The sequence below is a fragment of the Limulus polyphemus genome, unplaced genomic scaffold (genome assembly GCF_000517525.1).
Source record: "Limulus polyphemus unplaced genomic scaffold, Limulus_polyphemus-2.1.2 Scaffold3475, whole genome shotgun sequence".
Taxonomy (NCBI): Eukaryota; Metazoa; Arthropoda; class Merostomata; order Xiphosura; family Limulidae; genus Limulus; species Limulus polyphemus.
Genome location: NW_013669085.1, coordinates 1 through 10,712, shown reverse-complemented (window position 1 = coordinate 10,712; position 10,712 = coordinate 1). Strand labels below are relative to the sequence as shown.

At 31.0% G+C, this 10,712-nt stretch overlaps 3 protein-coding genes across 4 annotated transcripts in view; 2 read left to right on the top strand and 1 right to left on the bottom strand.

Moving 5' to 3' along the window:
• Positions 1–1,606, top strand: part of LOC106469418 (transmembrane channel-like protein 3) — a 60,752-nt gene extending 59,146 nt beyond the window's left edge. Inside the window, exons 19-20 of the mRNA XM_022397936.1 lie at positions 970–1,054; positions 1,399–1,606. Coding sequence (XP_022253644.1) covers positions 970–1,054; positions 1,399–1,606 — 293 coding nt within the window. The remainder of the gene's footprint in view (positions 1–969; positions 1,055–1,398) is intronic.
• Positions 1,607–1,963: 357 nt separating this feature from the next.
• LOC111088280 lies at positions 1,964–6,700 on the top strand. Its single transcript, XM_022397935.1, has 2 exons — positions 1,964–3,048; positions 5,481–6,700. Exons 1-2 carry the CDS (start codon positions 2,477–2,479, stop codon positions 5,518–5,520), a joined length of 612 nt encoding a protein of 203 aa, XP_022253643.1. The 5' UTR covers positions 1,964–2,476; the 3' UTR covers positions 5,521–6,700.
• A 646-nt stretch (positions 6,701–7,346) lies between these two features.
• Positions 7,347–10,453, bottom strand: LOC106469419 (Sjoegren syndrome nuclear autoantigen 1 homolog). 2 transcript variants are annotated; one of them, XM_013929912.2, is made up of 3 exons: positions 10,340–10,442; positions 8,298–8,497; positions 7,347–7,880 (listed from the first exon to the last, which is right to left on the bottom strand). In XM_013929912.2, the coding sequence occupies exons 1-3, from the start codon at positions 10,407–10,409 to the stop codon at positions 7,782–7,784; spliced, it is 369 nt and encodes a 122-aa protein (XP_013785366.1). In that variant the 5' UTR covers positions 10,410–10,442; the 3' UTR covers positions 7,347–7,781. The 2 variants fall into 2 exon arrangements, with proteins under 2 accessions (XP_013785366.1, XP_013785367.1); XM_013929913.2 differs by having other exon boundaries at positions 7,349–7,880; positions 10,186–10,453.
• Positions 10,454–10,712: the final 259 nt, after the last annotated feature.

The following is a 10,712-nucleotide window of genomic DNA, read 5'->3' as shown; positions in this document are numbered from 1 at the left end:
CCAGAAACATAAGTAAACACACATGAGTACACAACGTCATGAAGAAATGTAAGTAAACACACACACATCATGAAAAAACATAAGTAAACACACATGAGTACACAACGTCATGAAGAAATGTAAGTAAACACACACACATCATGAAAAAACATAAGTAAACACATATATGCACGAAACGTCAAGATCAGACGTCAGTGAACAATACACCATTACGATTATTAAATGTAACAGTTTAATCCTAGTATTTTAGATCCAGTTTTTGATATAGAATGAATGGTTTCTATAATAAACACGATTATTCAATTTCACGCTTTCACTCACAAAGTATTTTAGATCCAATTTTTGATATAGAATGAATGGTTTCTATAATAAACACGATTATTCAATTTCACGCTTTCACACAAAAAGTATTTTAGATCCAGTTTTTGATATAGAATGAATGGTTTCTATAATAAACACGATTATTCAATTTCACGCTTTCACTCACAAAGTATTTTAGATCCAGTTTTTGATATGGAATATTAGTTGCGTATGATGTTTCTCACACATCCAAATTCTTTTGGAGTAGGACATCTGTCCTAGTCCGGACACCGGGTGAACATGTTTTGGCGTGACGAGGATTCGAACTCGCGACCTACAGATTGCGAGTCGAGCGCCCTAACCACCTGGTCATGCCGGGCACCGATATGTAATGAATGGTTAAGAATGTTAACTGTATTACTGCAATTATTAAATGTTATGTGAATATTCAGGAATGCCAAGGCTTTGCTTATCAGTTTCGTTAAAATGACATGTTCATGATTTTTGTTCTTTGCTGTAATTTCGTTAAGTAGACAAACCAGGTATAATATTCTTTGTTTGTTCATCACGGTTAGACAAACCAACTAAAATACGCGACTGATAACGAGAATATAACTCATTAACGATTAGTAGTATCATTAGAAATTTGTGTTTGTTTATTTATTTCAGAAACAAGAGTCAAAAGGCACGTGAAATATTCTTTAGCATCTGAGGAAAATCCTGTTGATGCTCCTGAAACGTGCTATAATAGCAGGTAAATATTATGAACTATGTATAGGTGTCCGTTATTCATATAAATATCCAGAAAATTTATACCCGCTCCCCCTCAAAAAACACAACAAAACAAATTTGCTATGCCACATGAAAGAGTTTGGGTTAACCATAAAAAAAAAAAATGTTTAAAAAGAAGTTTGATATACTGAAGAGTTTGCTTGTTCCCTTGGTTACTTTCAACAAAATATTGTCTGTTTTTTATTGGATCCTAACAAAGGAGTTTACAACTTAATGATAAGCCTGATTTATCATATTGTTTTCTAAATAACTTAACTCTTTTAAGAGGAATGAATGTCTGATATTTTTTAATATGTTAATCTTAAGAGATGAGAAAACAGACGTTAAGGACCCAGAGGAGCCCTCAAGAAGAGAGACAGAACGTTTGGACACCGAAGACGTACCCGTCATTACTATCAGCCATCCCGCCGACAAGGGTGTCAATAAAAACAGAAAACTGACTCACCAACGGAGCACAGATCGCACAAGCAAGTATTCAGTGTTTTTTAGAAATTTTTTACCTTGTTCAGTTTAGCGATCAGACATCTTAAACGTTATAACAATACATATAACTTGTTAATTTTGATAATTTCAAGTTATTAATTAATATAACTAAACCTCGATCTTAAAACAACAGTTTCTAACTGTTTCGTGATATGGTAAGCAGGTGTATAATGGAAGTTTGGGTGTCAGTGGGTATCTCAGGTGGTTTAACAAACAAAATAGTTAGGAATTAGGAAGTTATTTTCTCCAAGAAACCTATGCATTTTCAAACAGTTTCTGAGTGTTTTGATAACACGGTTCTTCATTCTTTCTCGAAATGATACGGAGATACACACAAACAGACTGTAGAGAAACATCTTTGTTTATTAACAATCAAAATGGTGTCGAGTCTATTTACATTTTAATTTCAAAGCGTGTTTTGTAAAAAAACAAAAAACACACTAATCAACAGCTCCAGAACGGGGATTTAATTTCATCAACCCAATCAGTTTACTCTTTATAATCAACGATACATTAATTAAAACAACGATTTTTTTATTATTTATACAATACCGCTGAACAATTTACCTGTTCCTTGGTTTACCCTAGTATGAACATTGAAAATTAGCAGTATTACAGCGCCCTCTCTGTGATAAATTAAAAAAACAAAATGCAAGTAATTTTTAAAACAATACTTCTACTATAAAATAAATACCATGCATCATCCTGTGTTATACTTACCTATAAATAATCAACTGTTGTGTGTATATTCCAATTTAGAAACATACATTACTTTTTCTTTCAAAGAGTTATTTTTTTCACAGGTTTAACCAGAGCTGGTGATCCTAAACAGACAGAAGCAGGAAAAAGTAATACAGAAAATTACCATCCTAAAATTGCAAATCCTGAACCGACATCAGAAATGATGTTTCCCACAAATGAGATGGAACACGCACTCCTTCATAGCAGACAGATTGATTCATCTCAAAATATTGGATACAGCAGCCAAATGGATAATTCAGAAGAACAGGGGAGTGTTGATCCAGTTGATAATAGCCCCTCCACAGATGATACATCTCTTTCTCTGACAGACTCCGGTATTCTAGGAAAAATCCAAATGCCATCTACAATTTCCTTGGTAGCACAAGTTAGTAATGGCTTTAAAGAAAAGGATACACCTTCAACTTTGTGTAAATCACAAAGACACCACGAAGATGAAGACTCTTCTGAATCGGAAACGCTCAATTCATCAGGTTTTACTGAAGCTTATGCTAAGTTAAACGACCAAGTACCAAGTGTACCACGTCAAAGAACAGTGCCGGAAACACCTTCTGATTGTAAAACCATGCAGATTCACAGCGAACAAGACCAAGAAATCCGTAATGTGTCCACACAAAAAACACCGGCTGAAACGTACAAAACTCCACTGGTCACAAACATACCACCGATGTTAAACACTGAAAGACGTTCAACTCCTGTGGACACGCTATTACGGTAATCCTAACTTATCTGTTCCTTTATGTTCAGCATTCAAGTAACTTATAGTGAGTTTTTAAAAAGAAAATCTTAGGCCTACAGTCAAGGGTAACAAAATATTAATCCACCAAGGTAAGTAATGAACTAACAACAGTATAACACATACTACATATATCACATTTCATTAAATGTCACACTCATTTCAAGAAGCACAAAAGGGATAAATTAAATATCATTTGTTGATACTCGATAATTTTTTTCATAGTTTTTTTAAAACACTTCACACACATCTCTATGTTTAGATGATAATATAGTTAAACATTTTATTAATATGCTACTACCACAAAGATATTTGTAATATTACCTATTTTATTTTTTGTGAAAAGTTACCAAAATTTTTTGTAAGACAACAGTTCATGTCAAGATACTAAGTTAAAAGCAAGTTTATTCCAAAGTATATCCAATTATGCAATTAAGTTGAAACTACCCTGTTTTAAAACTGATAACTTCACACCAGAGGGACAAAATAAAATACTTTATGGACTGTTGTGTCAGTTAAAAAAGCAACATAAGATGATTAATTTTGTTTCAATCTATGCTGTTGAATGTTTTATGAAACAGATTAGATAAACGTAAAATTACAGGTGTTATTTAGAGAATGAATAAACGTTTCAAAATAATTAGATGGTAATAAACATATTATTTCACAATAAAACTTTTAATGATGTAATTCTTTACTGGTCCAACAGTTGCTTCCAATAAAAAAAAGGTGTATAACAGCAGCCCAGCAACATAGTCATGGAGAGCTCAGGCTGTCTGCTACAGTTTGAAGTAACACCTCATGACTAATTATAAGTATCTCAAAATATATTTTAACAAGGATTTGCTTGTTGAATTTTGCTACTAGAGGGCTATCTGCACTAGCTGTCCCTAGTTTTGAAAGTGATAGAGTAAAAAGAAATCAGCTAGTCAACACCACCCATCGCCAACTCTTGGTCTACTTTTTTTACCAACAAACAGTGAGATTGACCATCATATTATAATGCCTCCACACCTGAAATGGTGAGCATATTCAGTGATGGGATTCAAACCTGGGACCTGCAGATTGTGAATTACCCACTAGGCTATGCCAGGCCTTTAAAAAGAGATAACAGCAGCTAGGTAGCCTCTAACCTATACCAAACAACAGCTGATATCAAACGTTGTTTTAGACATGATTTTTAGTATCGTCATCCACACCTGCTGTGAAATGATTAATATGACTTATTTTAGGATATTATAAAAATAAGTTCTACAAGGGATACCTTACAAATCACGATTACAAGAGGGTACTTTATCAACCATGATCATATTTGATATGTTTTAACGGGTATATTATCAATCATGATTATATTTGATATGTTGTGAGGGGTACTTCATATATTGTGATTGTATGGGTTACTTCATAAATCGATAAAAGGCACTTTGTACATCATGTTGTAAGGGGTACACTTTATAAATCATGACTATGGGTAACTTCATAAATCAGTAAAAGGCACTTTGTACATCGTGTTGTAAGAGGTACACTTTATAAATCATGACTTTATGGGTTACTTCATAAATCAGTAAAAGGCACTTTGTACATCGTGTTGTAAGGGGTACACTTTATAAATCATGACTTTATGGGTTACTTCATAAATCAGCAAAAGGCACTTTGTACATCGTGTTATAAGGGGTACACTTTATAAATCATGACTTTATGGGTTGCTTCCTAAATCAGTAAAAGGCACTTTGTAGATCATGTTGTAAGGGGTACACTTTATAAATCATGACTTTATGGGCTACTTCATAAATCAGTAAAAGGCACTTTGTAGATCATGTTGTAAGGGGTACACTTTATAAATCATGACTTTATGGGTTACTTCATAAATCAGCAAAAGGCACTTTGTACATCGTGTTGTAAGGGGTACACTTTATAAATCATGACTTTATGGGTTACTTCATAAATCAGTAAAAGGCACTTTGTACATCGTGTTGTAAGGGGTACACTTTATAAATCATGACTATGGGTTACTTCATAAATCAGTAAAAGGCACTTTGTAGATCATGTCGTAAGGGGTACACTTTATAAATCATGACTTTATGGGTTGCTTCATAAAACAATAAGTATGTTTTACAAATCAGGATTGCAACAGGTACTTTATTAATCATGATTGTTTAAGATAGTATATCTTGTAAAAAATTCTTGATAAATCATGACCATATAGGTTACTTTATAAATCAATAAAGAACACTTCATGAACCATAGCCCTAACATCCCTTTTTGTTTTGAGGCTTTAATAAATTTTAAACCTAAATTACTGTCAAGGATTTGGATTGGACTGGATTCATGAACCATCATCAGAAATGTACAGTTTTTGGCCACACACACATTGATTTTATAACTCATATTTTCCTAATCTTTCTTCCAGGAGAGCCAGGATTCAAAGATTGGACACAGATTCCCTATAAGAAAACACTTGAGATCCAGAAGTATCTACCATGCATGAAAATCAATGGGTTTTATAACTGAAACATTTATACTATTTAATTATATAGATCATATAATATATAAAATGGTATTCTGTATAATAATGTTTATGTATCTTTCTATGATATTTGAAATTTCCTTCTTCCAATTGTTTAAGATTACTGTATTAAATCTTCACGGACATAAATGTATACACCTATAAATACCTAAAATGAAGCATATGTGATTTATGTCACGATATGACTATAGTTGGATGATTAACTTGATTACTCGTGAATATTGATTATATCAATTATTCGAAATTAAAACCTAATTAATTAATGTTGCAAAAATAATCGAAATTGGCTTCCAATTACTATTCACAATTATTCCAACTATCCAAGTAATTGAAATATTCTTGTTACGTTACCCGTAACTAAATATTCTCACCCTTTCAGCCTTGGGGATGTGATAATGTGATGGTAAATCATATTATTTATTGGCAAGAGAATAATCCAGGAGTTGGTGGTGTTGATTAGCTACCATCCCTCGAGTCTTCACTGCTAAGTTTGGGACAGCTAGTGCAGATAGCCCTCGTGAAGCTTTGCACAAAATTCAAAAGAAAGCAAACCAATTATGTTTGTTTGTTGTTTAGCCCAAAGTACCCACTACTGGTATCAAAAAACAATTTGTAACATTAAGAGTTGTTGTTTCTAGTCAACTCATGCAAGAATAATTAATGTTTTTTGTTGTTGTTGTTGCTTTTTTTTGCCTTTTCACAAGACTAAGCAATAAGTTGAATGTAATCAATTAATGAACCCATCAGGAAATCATCAATTCTCCTCCTAAACTCTTGTGATGAGATAGTGGCAACTCATTCTATAAATTAATCACTCTGTTAGATGACAAAAAAAAAGTTTAACTGGAATCTATCTGTCTTTTCAAATTTAAATTTGTTTCTTTTCAAAGCATTGTTTTCAAATCCTGTAAACTTCTTTTCTTAAATGAAAAGAATTCAAGAAAGCCTAACCTATTCCCATAAGATGACCCTGACATCTTCAAATTTATCCTTGTAATCCTTTCAAACAAGTCAATATCTTATTCCTTGACAGGATGTTTAGGTAAAGTATTCATAATGAGTAAACTGGAATGAATGGCAACTGCCTGTTGTAAAAAAAAAAACAAGTATAGAAGACATTTTGAAAGTCTTCTGCCTTTCGTCGACAAAAGATGGAAGACTTTCAAAACATCATCCTCTTCGCTTGTTTTTTTTTTACAACAGGCAGTTTCCGTCCATTCCAGTTTACTCATAAAGTTAATATCTTTTCTTAAATGAGAAACCAAAACTGTACACAATATTGTAAGTGAGGCTGTAATTTGCAGAGAGAGATAATTACTTGAAATCAAGTTCTATCAGCTTTAGTACTAATAACAAAGCACTGTCTTGATGGCTTCAGTGGAGTTATTTATCACTAAGGTAAGATTCAAATTTGTTTCATGAGATTTAACCACGTATATGAAAATTAATCATTCTAAGGAATAAGATTAATCTTTACGTAAGCTACTTCAATTATGAATATGTAATAAGTTTTATACTACAATATGTGAAAAAAAAAGCTTTGTTAAATCTTATGTTTCCTATTAACTTTAATATTAATGTATCATTCTTGTAGTTTTTGAAATAATAATAAAAAAATTATTACTACATTTGTAATAACATAGTGAATTTCAGAACTTAAGAGTTTATTTACATATGTTTTATGAGTCATAATACGAGGAATTTCATGAATGGTTCTTGAACACAACTTTTAAGATATAATTTTTTCTTATCATTTTATTAATAATGCTTTTTAGGATAAAATAACTACATCTATACACACAGAAATAAACAAAAACTGTAAATGTAATACATGGGGAAAAAAATATACAATTCCATTTTTCTCACAAATAGAATAAAAAACTTTTGAAAAGAAAAACATGAAAATATAATATTAATCAGGAGTTTTCTTTCTGTAGAGTATACCCCCAATCTCAGTTCCCAAGTTAAGTTGCTTACAAATTTAAGGGTTTTATTCTCAGATGGTAATTTTTAGTGTGAAAAAGCTAGGTGTTCTTATAACTGTATCATTTTAGATATACTTGTAAAAACATCTCTTTGGAAATACAGCTGAATACGAGTTACCAAATATCTCTCTCCCAGAAAAAAATATTTAAAGAAAACCTCTGAATAGTTAATTAGGCTTTTAACATTACATACTTATTTCTAACTGTCTTTTGCATCTTTTTCGGTGAAGTTTTTCTGTGACAGCTTTGAACTTTCTGTCTTTACTAGTCCAAGTAGAGCTTGGGAACTTTTAAGGATCTAAGGAACAGAACAGAATACAGTCAACACAAATTTATGTTTACCAATTCCTACCTATATCAAAAGAAAATATTTAATATCTAAGTAAATGAGTTACCATTCACTAAATAAATTCTTTAGTACAAAGATTTTTCTTTAAAATTGCTTTTAATAATGAACGTTTATAATTACTGTATTTCCAGAATTCAAATATTATAGATAAATATCTATACTAAAAACTTTCTAAGAAATAACTACAGGAAAAATGGAATAAAACTGTGAAAGTTTTGTACTTAATCTCATTTCTGTGAATTTAAAAATTTATAAAAGCAAAAAAAAAGGACAAAAAATATAAATGGTTGTATAATAACATCACCAATGAAATGTAATAATTCCTTTTTGTATTATGACAAAATACTTGTAAATGTAAACAATTACCTTCATGTAGGCATCTTGTGTTTCTCTTATAAGCTTATCATACTCTTCTCGAACAGCTATCTTCTCTGACAGTGACTCATTCAGCTCAGCCAGCTGGTTTGAAAGCATCTGAATGTCATGTTGTAAATTATTTCGTTTCTTCTCTTCATCTGAGATTTGTTGTTGAATTTCTTCTCGCTTAGCACACAGTTCTTCAATACCTAAATTTTATAAACAGCATGTAAAGAATGTACAAACATGTTTTAAATTACTATATTTTTACAAATTCTCCACATAAAAATGTTCTTAATAATTAATTATAAAAAAGTTTTATATTTAGCTATCATGTGAACAAGGTAACAAAAGCATAATCCTACATTATAACAGAACAAATTAGTTTAGTATCATTCACCTCTTAACTCAGATTGGTCATGTTTTAATTTTTCTTAACTTACTGATCCTATTTATTAATATTTATTGTTGCAAGCATTACTAAATACATAAAATAATTTAATAGCTTTGTAGGCTTAAAGAATTTTTTTCTCTGAATAGTTCCCATTTCAACTTTTTGACATGATAATAAAATAGGGACTAAGTGACAGAAGACCAGTTAGCTCACCATCCAATAAAGAAACGAGTCCAACTTAAATGTAACCCACCAGATCCATAAAACTTAACTTAAGGAATTCAAACTCCTAACACACACCACATCATCATTTTCTTCATACTTAATGGTGGGAATGGTAGGATTAGGGAACACAAATATAAATTTTGGCAGGGTGGGAGACATTTTTAGTTAAGACAGTTTTATTTTCTAACAGAGTAGTTTGCTTTTGGAATGGTTATGTTCTGATGTTGTGGAAGCAGTAAATTTAAAGGAAAGCTTGATAAATATTTGAATAATAATGGCTGGCTTTAAATTTTATAGTTTTATATAGTTTAGTGGATGGGACAGCTTAGATGGACCAATATGTCCTTTGTTCTTCTTAAATGTTATGATAAGCTTATTCTCAAAGATGCGGCACAAAGTGAATAGAACAATGTTTTTAGCATAATAACTTGCATAATAAATTTAGCACCAAAACTGTAGGATGATGTATGATAAACAAAAAGGTAACATTGATTGTCATAGCATTATATCAAATAAAACTAAATTATTATATTTTCATCATTAACCCCTTATAAACATTAAACAAATATAGGTTCCAACATACATATGCTGCAAAATCATTATATTTCCATAGGTCTGTAATGAAAAGTTATGGTAACACGAATACACTGTACAGTATCAAAACTTTATTGAAAATGATTTTGGTTGAAAATTATAGGTTTATCTTCAAACCTATAGGTTTTTCGTTAAGCCTATTTTGACCAAAAATCAGTATGTTCATACGTTTTAAAGATTTCACTGGCAAGACCTTTACTATGTTTTAGTGTTATAGATTAAAAGAATTATCTTCATAACACAAAAATCACGTCCAATTCTCTTACATTTAACCTATTCCTTTACCTCTGCCATCAACATTGATGATCGAGTCTGACAGTGACTGAGTGGGGTGTAAAGACAAAATACGAAAATTGTAACATTTGACAAATTTTCCTAGTGAAATAATACTAATAGTAGCACTAGCCTTAGGATTGCGATTCCGATGGACAGAAATAAACCATATTTATGTTACAATTTACATTTTTTATCTAAAATCTTTGTAATAAAGCATAACTAAAAAGTGAAATATATTTCGTAAGCCTAAGGTGAAGTAATAATTAAGGTTTTATATAACTGTACTAATAAAAATAAAAGATTAATAGTGATTAAGAAATTTTGCTGGTTGTAATTTTCACTTCCAGTTACACTGCTAAAAAAAGTTGAATAAAAATATTAAAATTAGCAAGAGTAGTTTCAACTTGCATGTCACGAGTTCGTTGTTGTAAGTTTGAAGTGTAGCACCTTCTCGAGACATTGCAAAGGCTTTACATAATACAGATATTTTTTTACAAAAACTTTTATTCTTTAACAAACAAATCTATAATTATTTTTAAATAAAATCATGGCGTCGTTATACATTGTATATTATTAACACAGCACCCTGATTTCCACATTGAGATACATTTTCGAGACTCAAAGCTAACCATCAGGTTAAGCGCCAATTTCACTTTTCCATTTTAAACGCGTCCTCTCATAAAGTTTTTAAAAACAATCATATAATAATAGTAATATATATATGTATATTATTATTATATGGATTTTTCATATATACGATGAAATAAAAACATTGTTAATAATATTTATCATGAGGGTGGCTATAACTATATTTTTTGAGAATGAGAAAAGTAAGAACTAACTCTGATATTTTATTTAATATTTTTAGTTTAGAGCAGGGGTCACCAAACTTTTTTTCACAGCGGGCCAGATAACTGAGAGAATGACGAGCGCGG

Bases quoted from the DNA above. Each gene is read 5' to 3' on its own strand.
- LOC111088280 (XM_022397935.1), top strand. From the start codon at position 2,477: ATGATGTTTCCCACAAATGAGATGGAACACGCACTCCTTCATAGCAGA. The intron at 3,049-5,480 runs GTAATCCTAACT...TCTTTCTTCCAG, and splicing joins CCTGTGGACACGCTATTACG to GAGAGCCAGGATTCAAAGAT.
- LOC106469419 (XM_013929912.2), bottom strand. From the start codon at position 10,409: ATGGTTAGCTTTGAGTCTCGAAAATGTATCTCAATGTGGAAATCAGGG. The intron at 8,498-10,339 runs GTATAACGACGC...TATAAAATTTAG, and splicing joins CTGTGTTAATAATATACAAT to GTATTGAAGAACTGTGTGCT. The intron at 7,881-8,297 runs GTAATTGTTTAC...TCTGTTCCTTAG, and splicing joins CACAAGATGCCTACATGAAG to ATCCTTAAAAGTTCCCAAGC.